The 19946-nt window shown below is 32.4% G+C and overlaps 1 protein-coding gene across 1 annotated transcript; it reads right to left on the bottom strand.

Moving 5' to 3' along the window:
- Nucleotides 1–4416: 4416 nt before the first annotated feature.
- On the bottom strand, nucleotides 4417–18537 carry LOC124356675 (acidic leucine-rich nuclear phosphoprotein 32 family member B-like). The gene is made up of 3 exons (XM_046807811.1): nucleotides 18309–18537; nucleotides 7594–7735; nucleotides 4417–5511 (listed from the first exon to the last, which is right to left on the bottom strand). The coding sequence occupies exons 1-3, from the start codon at nucleotides 18417–18419 to the stop codon at nucleotides 5456–5458; spliced, it is 309 nt and encodes a 102-aa protein (XP_046663767.1). The 5' UTR covers nucleotides 18420–18537; the 3' UTR covers nucleotides 4417–5455.
- Between the last annotated feature and the right edge of the window lie 1409 nt (nucleotides 18538–19946).

Below are 19946 nucleotides of genomic sequence, written 5' to 3'. Positions count from 1 at the left end.
GGTAGATGAGTTTTGAAATTTGCATTATTGTTAAAAGCCATTACGGTTCCAAAAGTTTAGACCCAGTCGATCGATATATTTAATCTTTAAAATGTATTTGGTTATTAATTACTAGTTTACGCGTAAACGAATAAAGCAAATCTGTTATCAGGCGATTCTTCATAATTTGTTATGCAGAGCCCACGAGAGTATATTCAATGGTTAGGAGATACTTTAGATTAATTTATTATAATACGATTATTTGATAATCTAAACGAAAATCACATTTGAGATAAGTAAGTGCTACTCTTCTGCCTAGTTTATCATACATTAAATATTTCATCCTGAATGGCTCTGTAGACATTTTTAGATTGATATAGAAAATATTTATTACACGATTCTGCTTACCTAATTTGTGGATATAGGCGTTACCCAACTAATTTTCCTCAAGAACATATATATAACTGTGTTTTTGAAATTTTCACAAGTCCACGATTTTTTTAAGCATTTAATGTTTTTTTTTTTAATTTGTATTACATAACTATGCTATTTTAAACAAACATCCAATTTAATAAGACACGTTTTCTACCAGACTGGTATAAATGAGCCCTAGGCACCAAAGGCGTCTACGCAACTTACAAAAGCACTTGGAGTTGAACATCAACTCTTAATACCGTGGCGTAAAGAAACTAGAATTTTAATATATATTGGGATAATTTGATGCGTCAATGACACAAAATAAAGAACATCGATTTTAAACACGTTTTAGATAAACCATGCTAATTCGTGAGGGGGGGGGAGAGGAGATAGTTAAATTTCGGTCAATATTGATTACGTACGAAATAAAGTTAAGCGAAATATTGGGTTAGCGAGAGGTTATAGCTTAACAATACTTAAAAGAAACCACGAGTTGAGCAATACCTGGCGCTACTAAACGTAGATACAGGTCTCTTAAAAGTGCTTTAGTTTTACTCGTACACCTTGAAAGACGCATATTATCTACTACTAACACGCTTACAAATTCAGAGGTAAATATATAAACTCTGTTCCGTTATTTGAAACGCTGATTGCAACTACCGCTACTCCATCAGTGTTCAGTTACACCACTCTCGCCCAGAATAGCCCCAGAGAAAGTGTTATCTACACATATTCTAACTATACTGTTATTGAATGGTGCATATAACTACTAGCAAAAGGTTATAAACGCACAAATATGTTGAAATCAATGAATTCACACGACCAATTTAGTTTATAATTAGTCTTCAAAATAGAAGATCCACTTATAAATTAATACAAGTGTTCCCACTTCAAGATAGTTTCACGTAGATGAGAAGGAACTGGATGTGTAAGGAACGGAGGAACTGGAATCGTAGGAATGAAATGGCGGAGCCGTTATTGGATTGAGTTGGGATCGACGGGAAGGGGTCTGGGGGGAGACTGCGCATCAAAGCCGCGCAGCTTGGTTCTTGCCTCACCTTGTCAATGACAACGATCGCATAACGGTTTTACACAATAATGATTAAAAGTACTCATAACAAAAGCTATTGCATTAAATTGTTTTTAGCATTTAAACAAACACAGTTTCACTTAATTTTATAATAGAAAACAAAGTATCGATTTTGGAACAACGATGCGGCCGGGTCAACTATGTTGGGGGGGGGGGGAGGTTGAAGGGAGGCCCCCTACCTTCCCACTTCTGACAAAGCCAAAGCTTTATCATTCATTATGTTGTGTTTTCCGACCTCAGCGATAGTGAACTATGAAAACTTGGATACGTTTTGTTGCAAGTGATGCTAGAACAAATTCAATAATTAAAAATCAAAACAACTTGCAAATTTTCGCATATTACGTGCACAATTTTGTACCCTAGCAAGAAAATACAAAAATAGCAAATTTGTTGTAAAGGACGCATTGATTAATAGTACCGTAACGTAATAAAGATCAGCTATTCAATATTGACGGAAAACGTAATTTACTTGTATTGCATCATTGGTAAACATATACGATATAAATTTAATGTTTATTTCAACAAAACCGTGACAAAAAACAATGGCTTCCGACAACAGTACTCTTCTATTATGCCGTGCTACGAAACCATACCCAATGTATCGTCTAAAATTAATGATTAGCATTGTAACTGAGCTATTTCAGTGTGATACAGCGTTCCGTAACTCTGGACAAAGGTATACAACAATATTGCTCAGATATTAACCGTACGTACTTAGATCTCAGAGCTAATAAATTAAATCCTACCAAATTTGGGTCAAATGTTTACGGTACCAAGGCTAGTTACTGGGAAAATATGACGTCATTTTTAATAATTTCTAAATGGCAGCCACTTATTTTAAATATCTTAAAAAAACCGGCAATATTTTACTCAAGAATTACAGATTTTACAAAAAAATCTAGACACCAAAAATGGTTATCAAATAATAAACAGATTTACTGTGACAAGGCATAGTCCATGGTTTTCGGCAAATAAGAAACAATACAAAAATTCCAATAACGGCAGCTCCAGAATGTAGTATTCAATTTCTTGGCATTTATTAAGATAATTCGTTTTGTATATGTAAAAAAAGGAATCGGATGGGAAAACACCGGAAACACATGTCCACATGGTGGAATGTTGTTTTCTTAAATCAGTATCCCAATTTAGCTTTCACTCAAATTAATATTCAGGTATTTACACATATACAATCGACGGGAACATTGCCCTCTTATTATTGAAAAGCTTTACACTCCTTAACAAGTTTAAGTACATTACTCTTATTTCACCTTAATGAGGTCGAACCATAATTAATTACAACTTGAGTACATTTGAAATTACGCAATTGACGGCGAGATTTTCAGGATAAGGTGCAGGACTATCCTCTAGACCAGTCACAGGTTTGACAAGTAGTTCGCCAACACTGACTAAAAACTGAGGTGTAATTACAACCACCCAAAAATAATTCTTACACAATAAGTCAAACCCCACCCACCCTAAATCCTAATAATGATACAAATTAATCATCTTTAAGTAAAAATTCATGGAATTATATTGTAACATTTCTCCTCTCACACACAAAAAAAATACTCCTATATACTTACCTTCATTCCATTCTTAACAATCAATACCTTCAGCAGTGCTCCATGGATATGATTTCAAGTTTTAAAAAGGATCAATCACTTACAAGTATTCCACTGTATGTCAATTCAATTTGTAACCAATTATATCTAATGTGACATACATAAATGCTAACAGATGAGCTGTTAATGTTGTGCCTCCACAAACTGGGACTTTGTACTCGTACTAAGGTCCACAACTGGTTCAAAATACACAAAAACAAAACCTGTTGGCATACATTTTTTTCTCTTGAATTCTAATAAGACTTGACAACTTTACTCTCGCCAACTTTTACCAAGCAGTATGAAAACATTTCATAGTTTCAATAACAAACTTTTTGAGGTAGCTACTTAAAGATGTGTTCAAATAAACATTTCAATTATTTTTGATTTCCAAACAATTTATCTGTCCTTACACATTGAGATTCTTCTTACATAATCTTATATTTCTTTCAGGTTTATTTGTAAAATAAATATTTTACAGTAAGAAAACGTAGTAAATATTGAGAGTATTTAAGTTAAATAAAAGCCTTCAATATTGTTGTATATATACAAAAAAATAACCCAAGATTTAATTTAACCTAATCAAATTGAAGTAAACAAGTTTAAAATGCACCTACTATGATAAATACAATACTTTACCTGCAATTAGAATAAAATATACACTAAATTCTTAAGCCAAATTAATGACACTTTCCAATAAAAGTTTACAAAATTGCAATTCTAAATGTTTGTCAAGTTTTTGCACATTTTGATTCTAAAATGTATTTTAGAAGAAAATTAAGTATATAACAGTTAAATTACAGGTAAAAATTATTTATTAAGTGCAAGGTACAGTCCACACTATATTGAAAAATATAATAGGTAAATTTCACAAACTTTGAATACCATGTATAAACGAAGTTTTCATTAAAAACTTTCATAGTGAACATACTTACACAATTACTTTTTGTACCAATGTTCACATTAAAATGTATTTACCTTACCTGAAAACCAAAATATCAATTTTATTTTATTGTTTGCTATTGAATGACAAATTGATCGATTTAATGTTCTCCATCCATGAAAAGTCTTATCTTAAGAAACAGGAATAACTTCAACTTACTAGACAACTTACAATACTGAAATAGCTACTAGAAAATATAATTGAATCATATTGGAAACAAAAAAATCCTTGAAAAATGAAACTCTTTATTCCTAGACATTATGTACAAAAATTGGAAACCATTAGAATAACACTACAAGTGCCATCGATTAAGGGCAGTGCTCGTCCCAATGTGGCCATCTAAACAACATGTATGAAAGAAATGGATTAAAATAAAGACACACAGATAAAAAGTAAAAAAGGAACAGGGTACTTTATTAGGAAGAGAATTAAAAAGTATATTAACTATACAGTGAGATCAGTCAGTCCACACAAATATAGTTGAAATAATACAATTATAAACATCGACAGGGAATTTTGGAAGGTAAGAAAGAAAACACACTTTTCAACTAAAACTAGCCATTTTAGTCACTCCAAGGATTTACAGATTACATCTTACAAAGTGATCTTGTACTCTCAGTAATTTTATTCAGGAGACGCCAAAATTGAAACTACACATAGACTCAATTTGAATGAAAAAATTAAAGTAACATATACTGTTGTTTAACACATTGGAATGAGCTGAGCTTATCAGAGGCTCGTGTAAAAGTTAACAATCTGCAGGAAACGTTGGTCTTACATTATTAACAATATGAACACACATTGACACAAAATCTACAATTATGTACCCACGAATTATCCATTGTCTACAGTGAAAAATTAATTTAAATTAACCCGGGGGCCTTTTAAGTAACTCCGTCATATATAAAGTGGACAGTGACTTTATTGCCTGTTACTCTCTAAATTTACAAATGAATTATAACATATAATATTCGTCAGAACTTAATTGTAAGAATTAAATATTATTTGTACAGTTTAGGTTACTTTCACTCATTCAATTGAACATATACTTAGCTAACATGTTTTTTTACAAATAAAACTTAAGTTAAAATTTCACAAGCTGTCAGTTGCACAGAAAATAAATTAAATTTAGGCTGGAGGCAGGCAGGGCGTTGCCACAAATCAATTCTCACAAAAGACGAGACGAGTCCCACTAGAGAAACCAGATAACAGCCGAATCCATCCGTACATTAAGGTTTGATTTATAAATAAAAAAGAGCTAATAGAACCTTCGATTAAAAAATAAATGCCTCCGGTGATGGAAACTTGGTGGTAAGGAGTGGGGGGAGATGTTCTGTACACAGGTAAGGTACGTCGCGCCACTCCCTAGCTCCAAGTTCCCGGAGGCGTCACATCGCACAGTCAGTTTTCCACACTTATCACTTATTATGCGTCATCTTCATCGTCATCCCCTTCCCCTTCACCTTCTTCATCCTCCTCCTCTGTAAACAAAAGAACAGCATTAACAAACACAAGAACAGTCACAGATGAATCACACCGCTTATCAGATGACCTTTGGTAAACTATATACTAAAAAAAAAAAAAAAAAACAATATTTTATACAGTATTGAACATCCACAATATTTAACCTCTTTAAAACAGTTGATTTTAACATGAATTAAAGTGTATAGTCAAATATACAAACTGCTAATTATTATAGACCTATTCAAAAATGATTTTCTAAAAATTAATGTACTTTAAATGGTAATGCAGAACAAACTTATTAATTTTAACAAGGTTTCCAAAAATATAATGCATATAAACAGAAAGAATAATAATACTGTACGTTTAATTAATAAAAAGATTCACTTTTAGTTTTTAAAATATTAAAAAAATGTATTAACAATACCGTTAGTTGGTACTGTCTTTACATTTTAGTTTTTTGAAATGTTTAAGAAAAGAAGCAAAATGTAACACTTTTACTCATGCCAAAGAAAAAAAACATCTTATTTGCTGCAAGATGTTTTTAGAAAAGAATTTATATAAACTAAACATTAAAAATTTTATTTGATTAATGATATGACATTTTAAATAACATACTTAGTTCATACAAATGTTGTTGTTGCAATTTCATAGAACTATCTCTTTTTGACCAATTATTTAAATTATTACATCTTAAACAGAGAGATAATTTATAACATTTAGCCTATCTTATTCCCAGTACACTGTACAGTGTAATATACTTAATTGTAGATATGTTGTGTGACAATGTGAATGGGAATTCTGAGAAAATGTATTTCATTTTGAATATTGTTGGGAACAACCAACACATATTTTTTACACAATATGACAGATATTATATATAAATGAAAGTTTGCTCTCTTCTTAAAAGATAAGCAAGTTTAAGAGCCAATTTAGGAAAACTCAAGAGAGTAAAATGATTTTATGTTATATAAACTTTTGGGTGTAAAAGTATTGCAACTGTTTGTCGTAAATCTTTTTAAAATTTATATTACAATATGAAATTATTTTTGTCTAGGCTATCTCAGTTAAGTTTCGGATTAGGTAACAGTAATTTATATTGATTGATATTGTAAGGCACAGGCTAACAATTGACCAAGCACACTAGTGGCTTATCTCAAAGGGTTTCCAAATCTGTAAATATTCATATTTATTTTAACTTACAACAAGTAAAAAGTTATTATTTTAAGATTGGTTAAAATATTTTTAAATAGATGGAATAAACAAATTAAATTTTTGATCACCCATAAAAATGCAAATTAAGAGGAAAAATAACTTTTGTTATTAATTATTAATCTTTGTTTTTAAAGAACCATGATGCACATTGTTGTAAGAAACTTGGATTCTATATTATATATAAGCATTTCAGCAAAATCTTATACCAGAAGTCTTTATTTCAAGAATAAATAGTTAATAGCTACAATATTACGAGATCGTTTTAAAGCCCAAACATATTTTACTGATATATTATTTGCATGTATTTCTGAAAGGTTTTAATAATGTCAGCTGTAAAAGATTCTATACAGCATGTAAGGGCAAGACAAATACTCTTGTTAACAAAGAAGATCTATTGTAACTCAACCCTAAAATTCAGTTATAAGTTTGATAATATGTGTAACCAAGATTATTTATTGAATATTTTTAATTTTTCAAGTACTTCAACAATAAACATGGTTTATTTGTTGAACAGTCTACATTATTTGTTTTTTCCAATGAACCACCACTCACCAGTTTAGTTTTGTTCTAAGTGCCATTATTGTATCACATGACACTTATGTATTTAAAATTAAATTTTGGAATAAAATATATAATACTTAACAGGTTTTTAAAAATATGTTACTGTCCCAGTCATGTATATAATGCTGGAGTAAATATTGCAAATTAATTTAATTCAGTGTAAAAAAAAAAAATTCTTTTAAACCATTGTATTTAAAAAGTAAAACTCAAGGAAGACAACTATTAATGTTTGAAAATTGACTAAAAGTTCTTAATTGGCACTTAGAGAGAGCCTAGAATAAATGGTGCAAAATAGTTTTTTTCTGGAAATTAACAATAAAATGCACCTTCTCCTTCGTCTAATTCATCTTCAGGTAATTCATCCTCCTCATCCTCTTCCTCTCCTTCCACATCTTCTTCCTCGTCTTCTAACTCTTCCTCCTCTCCATTCTCTTCCTTTTTTTGTTTTTTGGCATCTTCACTTTTGTCCTGCAAGGAAAATGAATAGATTAATTACTGACACGGTAACGGCCCAGTAAACAAATAACCCACCAGGGGGAGGAGAGAGGTTCAGATCTGACCCTCCCCCCACCCCACCGCCATCAAGGCAGCTGCTCACTCACTACTCCACTATAGCCTCTCCCCTCGACATCTGCTTCCTTCCGCTTTGTACCTGCTTTTGGCGGTAACAGAATGACAAACCCTAGACTGCATCTGCCTGTTAAAAATGGAGCTCAAAGGCGCGTCCCCAGTTCTCCCACCACACACACAGCCTTATTATGTGATTAGCTATATTTAGCACAACAACAAAGAGTACCGTGCATATATTCAATAATAAGCAAAGGTCTTTTGCAGCAACAAAAAAGTAAAGAAACCAATTAAATAATAGCACTGGGTTTTGTATAATATATACTGTACTATAATAGTACAAAAATTAATTTGTTTGGGATGATGTACGAAAGTAAACAATCCTTCTTAATCACAGGTCAGTGCAAAAAAATCTAGGCAAATATTTTTAAAATATAAAAAATTAATCCGTAAAATAAAAAAAATGTTTTAAGTTTGATTTATTATAAAAATACACCACAAAGCTATAAAATATTGCTACATAAAGCAACAATAAACTAAAGTCATATATTAGAAAAAGTAAACAAATTTAGTTGACGTTACTCGTAGGTTATTAGCTATTAGCAATAACACAATTATTCATCAGAAATTAATGTAGGTATCTCACATCTACTGTTTTGTTGTGAGAAGTTTAGAAAATATAAAAATAGAGGAAGTAAAATGTGTTTAGATTGATCTATTATACCGGCGTCTTTATATGGCCATCGGCTATGAACGTAAATTTTACCGCGAGAGTACAATATGGCCGTAAAGGGTTGGTATTCAACCAAATATTCCAATAATTAGGTTTTTATGATTTAATGGGATACTGCTCGCTGTACATCAACTGTATTATTTTATATGTTGGCAATCTTATTTAATACTGGAAAACGAATAATCTACAGTTGAGTAATTCAAATATTGATCAGTAGAAAGTTTAGATAAAAACCTATGCGTTTCATATTTTTATTATAATGTAAGGACGATTACATCAACAGATGTCAAACCTAAAACTCGACCTAGTACTAACAGTCGAGTTGTTTACTAGGATGAAGAGTGAAGTCAGAGTCAGAGCGACGCCACCGGAGCGTGTTTATAATGGCGGCAGGTAGTTGGGGCTACGGCCACGCGCCCGCTAGCGTTGCAGTCGCCGCCACTGCTCTCCACTCCGGCTTACCACAATGAAGGACGAGAAGTGGTCCGTTCCCGCGCTAGCCTGGGAAACAATGGACACCGGACTGGGTCGCAACAAAAAGGGGTAAACGCGCACTAGCACGGCCAAGACCAAGACCAAGACCACGACCAAGAACTTGCAGCCAGGACAACCTGAAATGATGTGGAGCAACGCGCACTAGTCAGACCAAGACACGACAGACGCAAGACAGACGCACGACGACCACAGCTGTACGCTCTGGCCGCACAGACCAAGCGCGAGACCAGCTTGACGTTGCGGCCAGACTTCCATGAGCTGTTATAGAACAACGCGCACTGCTTACGACCAGTTTGCGACCAGGAATAGTTGAGAGAGGTTGTGTGTGCGATAGACTTGTTTATGATTTATGAACAAGTTTAGTAGACAGTATTGTAAAATGGCAACAGAATCAGTGTTTGATACAGAACGTTTGATACAGGAGGTAAAGGTTATTTATGCCAATAGAATAATGAAGAAGGAAAAATGGGAATAAATAACATTGCTATTCGGTGGCGATGTCTGTACAACAGTGTTTTTTTTTTCTTTTTTTTTACCTTTTACATATTTACGGTACACATACACGGCCACTGCTATTTCCTCGACATCCATTTTCAGACTGACTGTTGTCTGTTTAGTACATTACAAAACTGTCTTGGTCTTGGTCGAGGTTGTGGCCGTGCTGTTCCAGACCAGTACTGGTCTTGGTCTTGGTCGTGGTCTTGGTCTTGGCCCGTGCTAGTGCGCGTTTACCCAAAGACTGGCCATTTCCACTCCGCGATATCGCCAAAACGCAATACTAGGCTTGCAGTCAAAATGTGATTATTAATAGGACACGTCAAGCCCCTCATTTAGAAGGTTTTATACGTTGGTCCGACGAAATAGTTAAAACAAAAATAACCTGTATTAAAATACCAACCGCTATATATTATAAGATTGGCGTAAAGACAGTACACAGGTGACTAGCTGAGTCGTAAATAAAAAAGTTACGAGTCTTCAATTAGATACAAAAAGTTAATTCGGAGAACTACTACAGACTCTGCTAACAAAGGGGTTTTAAACAAAGTAGATGACATTTATCCTTCAAAGTAATTCCAAAAAACAAAATTTCAAAGAAAGACGAATGTAATTATATAAGTTTTATTAACATCTACATGATGTCGTTTTCAAAGTGTATCAATACATCTAAATGTAAATACATACATAGTTAAAAAATTTCAAATAATTACATAAATTAATTGAAAAGAAGAACAAAAATGTTCATAAACAAAGAAAAAACAAAGTAAATATGAGTATTTATACATTCTCGGAAAGCTGGTAGTTTTGTTCTTGACAAATTGAACATCCTTTACATGAATATTTCTTAAATCGCGAACTTCGAACTAACTTTATATTTTCTCGCTGCGCATAAAGAATGACATAATTTGCAAGTAATGTGTCGAAGTAAAATTAATTTCGGAAGAACTCCCATAGCAAAATATTTAAATTGTAGGTTAGGGAATCTTAGTACGGTGAAATCATAAATAATCTATCTACACGTCCCCTATTTTATTTGTAAACCAGTTTTAGCGCATTTGACAAACTAAAAATCGTATACTTTTTTAATGCAGATAAAACAAATCTTATCGGATATAAATGAGTTATAGAAATTTAAAAACACGAACGAGAGGTAAGGTTGCCGTAATAATTTATTGTAATGATGCTAAGCGCTTATACGTGAGTACATAAAATTGGAATCGAGAGAAACGTATTACGTTGAAATTATAAATACGTGACTTCTCACTGGCAACCCAAAATATTACGCCAATAATAAATCTAGACCGCAATCGGTCACAGACCTTGACAAAGAAACGGAACCATTGAAGGGAGAGGGGTTCAAGGTTACGGTGGCACGGGTACGCACAACGGCACACAACAGGTTTACCGGCGAGCCAGAAGCCGGCAGCGTGCGTGGGCGCGATAAGAAAAATGGCGCCACCCGATAGTAGAGAGAAACCACGTGTTCTAGTGCCAGGACAATGGGATCAATGAATGGACACGACACGAAACACAGGCAGGTAATATTAGCCGTCGCACGATTCGGCTTCACATCTCGCGGCGTTGCTAGGCCGGAAACCCCTAATGGAAAATACCCGTGGTATGATTGAAGCTTTTAGTTAGTTATTGACGCAACAGCACCATAATTGGGGCACAACGGTTCCGTTTCCCCCGCGTAACCATCCACACAATGGTAGGCAGTTCAATTGGCCGCAGCACACGCACAGCGGGGCAGAGAGACGCATTACACAGCAGCTGATAAGGGGCACGTGCTACGACAATGAGAGAGATAACCGCCATTAGATAACGGCAGTTATTCTGTCTCTGACTCTAGTAAATGGTCTATACTTACGAAAGTATAACTAAAGAAAAGATATCAGCGTACCTTTTTGTACAATGACTGACGGTTTGTAACAAGTATGGTGACGTTGATTTCACTGCTAAGTTTGAATTCCACATCATAATTATGCACAAGGTATTCATAAGGTGTTGCAAGGCGCGGGAAGTTCGCACTCATTGAGAGATATTGCCTACGCCACAGTGAGTGTGAGATGAGGGTGGGAAGGAAGGGGGAGAGTACAGCGATCCGATGGGAAGGGGGAAGGGCCAGTCACTGTCTGATCCCGGCCCTTTTACTGCGTTTCCCGCTCTTTCTAAACGGCATCGCAAAATCATGACCTGGGTCAAAATGAGCTAATGCCTCGCGAATTCTACTTTCATTTAAATCTTCATTTCCCACTCCTTACACAGACTAACAAATGTCACCCCCACAAAATTAATTTTATAAAAAACAACTTATTGTCAACCCTAATAGCGAGTGGTAGATTTGATTTTTTGTTTCTTAGCAGAACTTTCTTCATAAAAATACACACCAACAAAATATGAGAATTACAAAGAATCTGTGTGTGATTTACTGAAAAATGTGATTTTGTTATCAACATTAGCATTCTTGTAATTAGATTATTTGCTTCTAATTTCAAAATTGCTAGATACAACAATAACTAGTAAAGTACATGGAAATGAAAGGTTAGAATATTATTTTCTTAAGACTATAAGTTTTTATTCAGCCTCATCTCATACCAATGTGGTTTTTAATAACATTTTAAAATGCTGAAAATTCGAAATAGTGACCCTTGGTCAGAAACTGGAACATATATTATTATTGAAACATATTTTATTACACAGACAGGTTCTTTACTGGCAGGAGTATTGATTTGATTATTTGATGTACTGGGCAGCGCATCAGTAGAACTTAGGAGAAAAGCATCAGATCAGTCTCATATATGCAGCAAGCACACTTGTTGCTCTATTTATGACTCTGACATAATTGTTTTCTATTTAACTGTAATATTTTAGTAAATATAAGCTTTAATAAGAAAATTCTATGAAGAAATTACCTTTTTACATAATGATGCCATGAAAAACTAGGCATTTTAAAGCCGTAGTTAAAATTTGTATTAACATTGTAGAGTAAGTTGTCCTTTCATAGAATCTTGAGTCAATTTATTAAATTTAAATTACACATCGAATATTAGATGTAAATATAATATTAACACATACATGGTGGTTTTTTTGAGAATTCTATACGTTTTAGTGGAAAATAATTTATAGTCAAAACAAATGTTACAAGTCACCATAACACTTATACGTGCTAGTGAACAAAAAAGGCAGTAACTGATTGATTGAGAAATCAACAAGTTTTTACTGCTGAACTGTTTTACAGCTGAGAGCTCAGATTTCTAAATTGTGAGACTGGCTATCTCATATTACTTTCAGATTTAAAAAACCAAATAATAAACCAATACCAAAAGCTTGCTCAATATCAGGCCAATAGAGTGGAATGCAGATGGTATTTCAGTACAGAGTTGGTCTTTAGAAGTCTGGCATAGATCCAAGTATAATGTCTCACTGACTAACTTCCTGTTTATATTTTGACTAATTCTTCCTTCTACCAATGAAGTTAATTTAACACACTGTATACCTAAAAAGGTGTTGACAACAAATTGCAATGACATATCATTTGTAATTTTATAACAATTACAAATTTAAAAATGGGAATACAATCCAATAAACAAAATTAATTATGATTGTGCTAACCATAATTCCTAGCTAATTGTGATAGCTGATGCCTATAGGAAAAGACAAAAATGGCTTGTTTAAGCGTACCTTTAAAGTAGTTGTGCTCGCTTATGCCTTGATATTTTGTTGAAACTAGTACTGTTGGAACTGCAATAAAATTTTCCAAATAGTTGGTATCAAGTACATTTTTTACTGGTTTTTTTGTTATTTGATTCTAAAAATTTAAGATATTTATGACCATTTAGAACTTGTTACTGGTGTTGAATTCGAAGCGTGTAATGGATAGAGAATAAAAAACTAGTCAGGATACTTAGACTTGAATCTTTCTTTTTCACTGGCCTCTCTCTGTGACATATATGCACTATTGAAATGCAGTCCCTACTGACAAATGTTACATACAGTTTCCGCAGTCTATATATGAATGTTTTCATTCAAACATTTTTTTTAACACCCAATTTTAAGTAGTAGGCCTAAGTCCTTAGTACAGAATCTGATGGAACAGACAAATCATGTGTTTTCTACTTAACGCATGTAAATGAAAAACTAAAACTGATATTTTGAATTGCAATAAATAGAAGAAAACGGGAATATTTATATATATATAAAAAAAAACTTTCTAAATTATTTCCACACTATTATTCTTGAATGACTGACCATTAATTTAGTATAAATGAAATGTTAAAATATCTAACTTACACAATCTTTAACGCAATTACTTGAGTTGACCTTGAAATTTTATGTATCTGAACAAACACACGAAAATATTTAACGCACCCCATAACCCCAAATGTTCTTTAACGCTAGGCCTATCTACTGAATGTGAACAACCGACAAGTGCCTTAATTTAATTAATCTTAACTCTAGAATATGTAACAAGCTAGTTTGATGTCAAAAATAGAAGGATTTGCAAATTATTCCTTAAAAATTTAGTGCAAGCACTTTAAATTTCAATACATAAGTTGCCCTAATTTGATAAAAACATGAACAGACCAAATGTTTTAAAACAATCAAACCAATGCCGTTCTGCCAATTAAAAAACAAACAAATACCACACAATTAAAATTTTTCTTCTCTTCAAATATATATTTGAGATAAAACTATGTAGTGTCTAGATTAAAAACATGATAATTCAACAAAATAATTCTGTACACAATAATATCTTTAATAGCCTACTTTATATTCTTGCTGGTAGAATATTTGTAAAGAGGAGTCTATTAAAAGCACACATCATTATAGACTTTTGGAATTGCCTGGTATATGATTATTAGGGATAAACCAAGCTTTATCTATGTATACTTTGGAATAACAATATATAATTTACAAACCAACCTACCGACTCTTTACAGATTTAAAAATGCTCAACTAGAGAAACTGTAAATTAACAGATGTGATTAAGAAATTAATTTACTAGATAAAGAAAATATTTAATCTCACAAAGAAATTAGGCGCCTACTAATATTACGTATAGAGCTCAGGTGACACGTTTTAATAACCAAACAATTGACCTGAGATAGATTTTAAAACACTTTCACTGTGGAGCGAAGAACTGACTGACTAGGTTAGCCAACTCTATTGTGAAGTTATAGTAAGGTTAGAATTACTAGGATCGCTGCAATCCACACTAGATTCCATACTAACACTTTTCCTGTGACAGAGTAACACTGATTTGGATATCTTTCTTGATGCAGCCTCTACATTAAATTCCTACTTTATTATGCAATGAAGACTAACTGGAGGTAGATGAACTCTGATACACGAGTTTAGGAGTCGGTTAGCAGACACGTTTACCTTTGCTTTACAAGTATATTTTTATATCATAGATTAATGAAAAGTGCATTTGTAAATGTCATTAAAGCATTAATATTTAACTGCCATTGTCGATTATTTTTTTAAAATTAATGTTTATCTTATGGCAAAGTGTATGCCTGTTTCTTGTTTTTCAATGTTCAAAAGATAAAATAATATTTATGCTCTTCTTAGGTTTAATTTTGTGTTAAAAACATTGTGACATCTGTCGATTGATCTGTTGCAGTTTTACAAGCTTTACTTCCTGGGTAAAAAGTGTAGTAATAATTTTGCCTCAATACAGTGTTACATTTTAGAGTAATTTAAATGGCCTATACAAAATAAAATAAACTTAAGATTAATTTCACTTGGATAGAATAGCCTATTACATATGATGACTTTTCCTCGAGCATTTAATTCAACACAGCATAAAAAATCTGTTGGTAAATAATTAACAAGTCAATACGTATTTACTCACTAAAATAACACAATTCCAACACAGAGACCCCTTCAAAAAACATACGCCACGCACAATAAATTGACAAAACTGCGATAAAGAATATATTTCTTTCTTTATTGCTAACCCAATAATGGATTGAGCTTAATCATGTATTCTACTTTTGGCAGATGCTTAATTTGATTACTGTGTTAGTAATTAAAAAAAAAAACTGTTTTTTGGAAACAATACTTGGTTAGTTACTTGTTACGACATGACTTATAGAAATTTTGTATTAACCTTATGGAAAAATGCCTAATAAAGCTACATTTTACTGAAAGGGTAGAGTATAATAAGCGACCACCACCACAATCAAATTATTGTTGTGAATTTATTAGTGCCAGCTCTTTTAATGTGAATAACAATATTAAAATCATTTTTATGGCATTTGAGTAATGGAGTGATTGTGTATACATGTGCTATTTGTGTCCAAACTATCAGACAAATTAACTCCTCAGAATAGTAAAAGGCAACAAAAGTAAATGTTGATGGCATATTTGTAACATTTTATAATTACACACAGACCTAGCCTAGACAGTTTTTTTTTTAATTTCACCATTAACAATTAACGTTTTAGATATAAAAACAGTTGAACTAGGCCTATACTGTAATTTGAAATACCTCTAACATTATTTGGTTTAACACATTGGTTTGGTATTTTAGATCATTATTAACATCGATTGTTTGATTGTGGTGGCCATTTATTATACTGAAGCATACTAAAATGAGGCAAATTCTGCTATTTCCTAAAATGTTAATAGGCTGTAATGATCAGCAGAAATTGTGCTAAATGACTTATTTAGCCGTACAATGTGTTAGCCTAAACCAAACAAATACAGAGACATACTTTTCATTATTGTTCAAGGAAACAAAAAAGAAAAAAACAAGACTGTTATTTTCAAGGTTAATCCTTTGACTTTTAGAATCAAAAGTTATGCAAGAATAGGACTATTTCATGTGGGCTGCAGTATAATAAGAGGCCACAATGACAAGTAAGTCATCCATAATTCTGATTATGTTAACTACCGAACAATAAGACCACATTTCTAACCAAATCACATTATAGTACGGGTATTAAAATTACAGTTTAGGTTTCTAGTTCATTTAGCTTTTATATCTAAAAATTGGCAATCAATTAAAAACTAGGCTAGGCTATCTCTTTTTAAACTTAACAAATAAAAAGAAATATAACTTAACCTACATGCACATGATTTTTATTGTTCCCAATATTTTATATTACAGCTACTCGTTATCGGTATTCCCCCCCTACAGGTCTTATTTCAATCCATTCTAACTTACATCAATAAACATTCCTTTAGGGATCTGTATAATATCATACACCTTATCAATCTGGTTATCTTTTTCTTACCACCCCTGTAGCTAAATCTCAAATTTTACTCACTTATTGCCAATAGCCTATTATGAAAAGTAAAAAAAAACCCATTAGTCAGTCAGTAATAAGAGTAAACGGTGCAACTTTATTAAGCGGCTTACAATATTTATTCAATAGCTATTATCGAACGATTCATGTTACCCAACTTCAATATTATATAATGATCGTATACTACAAGAATTATAATATATTACACAATTGATACGTAATCAAATAAATTTTTAACAATAGAATTGAACAAATAATACAAACGGCTTTGATCTAGACTTAAAACCCACCTCTGAAAGCCACTCTTAACAGAATCTAATCACTTGTAAAATATATTTTACACAATATTTTCATATTATCGCCATTTTGAAATTCTCCAAAAATTAGATAGCCTAGGCTACTTCTTGTTGTTTATTTTTATATTACAAATTATTGTAATTAAAACTAATTATGTTTCTTAAATAAATTGTCAAATCAAATTATTCATGGTATAAAAAGTCGCAACATTCCATAAAACAACCAAATAACCAGACCGTTTATTACAGTCTACCCGACTGAACAGCATCAAAGAGTAAGCTATAATCACGGTTTTGAACCTTACTACGAATACATACCTAGGTTTAAAATTGTATGTAACCTAACATTTAAATATAATCATGGTTTTGAAATTTACTGCGAATACAAACCTAGGTTTAAAATTGTAGCCTACTATGTTAAAGTTAACATAGCCCTATTCCTAAGCCTGTAACCATCTACTGGATAATGAATAATGATATATTGCAATAGAAGATTATGGGTAAGCCATTGGGTTTAGACATTTTAAACCTAGCCTATAAGAATAAAATTGAGATAAAGCCTTTCTAAATCAAGAAATAAAAATGAAGATAGGGTAGGCCTAGGTTAATAATCTAGCCAAAAGAAAACAGCTTAGATTAGGAACTTATTATTTAGGCATTTCATTTAGACTATACTATTTTTATTAATTTCTGTATTGATTTGTATTTTGACAAACAACAAGTGGAGATAATACCGATTCTCTAGGCTATATTATTCAGGCGGGAGTCTTGGTAGTCGTCATCGCCATGTTGTTAATCAAGGACAAGCTATGCTTTTACCTACGTAACAAATTACCACTTCTTCGAACAAATTAACTACGTATCTAAAGAATAAGTAATTAGAAATAGGAAATAATTAGTAATAAAAATAAAAACAACGAGTAAATGTTTTCAGTTCTCAAAATTTCTGGATTGATCGGGTGAACCGGCCGGCATTCCCTGTCTCACATGGCAACAAATCGAGTTGGCAAAATAATATTTCTAAAATAAATATTTCCAAAACAAACCCTTTACCGATAAACAAATGAACTCAATAATTTACCGTTAACCACTAGGCTACATATACTAACAAAACACGGAATCAAAGGGTGTCAGTGAAACATAACTTTTATCCAAATTAATAATAGTAAAGAATCAAAATAAAGCTGACTTACCTCTGCCGGCCTTTTTGTTCCCTTTACTTCTGCTTTCGCGTCCGCTGACTTCTCATTGTTTTCTGTAACTTTATCTACAGCTACTTCGGCGTTATTTTCCTTCGTACTCATCTTGCTAACACTTTTATTTGAAGTGAAACTTCTACTAAAGCACTGTACACTCACACAACCTCTCTTTGTTCAAAACGAAGATGGCGCGGGCTTCGTGCTCAATACACCGGTGATTGGCTGATGGGTAAAGTACGATATAACATTTTTAATAGGAATCGGTTAGGAAAAATTATCACAGTGAAAATCAATACTTGAATTAAGTTAGCAATTTTATAAGAGTTTGTCTTATTTACAAACATAAAGTAGTTTTCTTGGCGAACTCCGAGGGGTTGGAGAGTGAATTGAGCGAAAGCTTTTGGGTTCGTGTCTATAGTATCCGGCTGGATATTAATCTTATTGGCCGATTCAAACTGACAACCAGCCCGCCTTCCGCTTTCAGAAGCGGCACAAAATTTAAACATTAAATTTTGACAACCTTCTCGTACTTAAGTTTTAAATTATTGTAAAATATGTACTAATTTCTATATTTCATACTTTTTATATTTAAATAAATGTAATAGACTGATTTTTAAACTCTGGCAATACTTTTTAACTGAATCTTTACGATATAATATAAAGTAAAATATAAGTATAAGGTAAACAAGGAGCTTCAGAATTGATTAAAGCAACTATGACCAAGTTCATGTACTCACTTTAATTATTGAGAAAGAGTTTGATAAACTAACCTTCCTGAAATTTATTGACTTTCACACAGTCTACAAACTGTGTTGGGAGGTAATCCATTAATAATTCCATTATTTGCCTCCAAAATTTAAACTTATTTTATAATACTTTTTCTATTATAATAAAAATACAAACCAAGAATTTGTCTTCAGGCTTAACATGTGAGGTACAGTCTTGTGGATCCCTGAGAAATTTGGATTTGAGATTTTGCAAACCTATGTTTTTTGGCACTTACACAACGTGTAAATTCAGGTTAATTGCTCCTGGACGACAGAATTACAGGCTGATTGAAATGTACTGTAGTCTATAGCAAACTAAAAATTTGCTTTGAGGTCCCTCAGACCCTACCTCATCATATAATACAGAATTTAAAGTAAGTATTAAAACACCAAGTAGAAAAAAGATGATAAAGAAGTGGAACATGGGTATTTCAGGAAGATATATTTTTGTCTCATATAATATATCAAGATTTTATTTTTGATAAATATTTTACTTATTTAGAAATATTTTACATAATTGAGAAAGGTTATTTAATTATTTTACAGGTACAATGTTTGTTAATTATAAAATATATATTACAGTTATTTGTTGTATTCCATAAACAAATACTGTATACAGTTGTATTTTAGTTACACACAGTTTTTGTAATATATGTATTTTTCTTTCATCATAAGGAGTGAGTGTTTTAATAAAGTACTAAAAACACAGTTGAGGATCTTTCTTACCTAAAAATAAAAGTTTATCACACATTTCAACACTTGTGTACTAAAATGCGTTCTTATACTTACCTCTGGGCTTTAAATTTTTTGCTTGGTCTGTAAGACCCTACCTTACCAAAACACTAAGTTTATTTTTTGCCTCACA

Source organism: Homalodisca vitripennis, chromosome 3 (assembly GCF_021130785.1).
Source record: "Homalodisca vitripennis isolate AUS2020 chromosome 3, UT_GWSS_2.1, whole genome shotgun sequence".
NCBI classification, from domain to species: Eukaryota; Metazoa; Arthropoda; class Insecta; order Hemiptera; family Cicadellidae; genus Homalodisca; species Homalodisca vitripennis.
The sequence above is the reverse complement of the archived record's forward strand: the minus strand, read 5'-3'. Positions and strand labels throughout refer to the sequence as shown.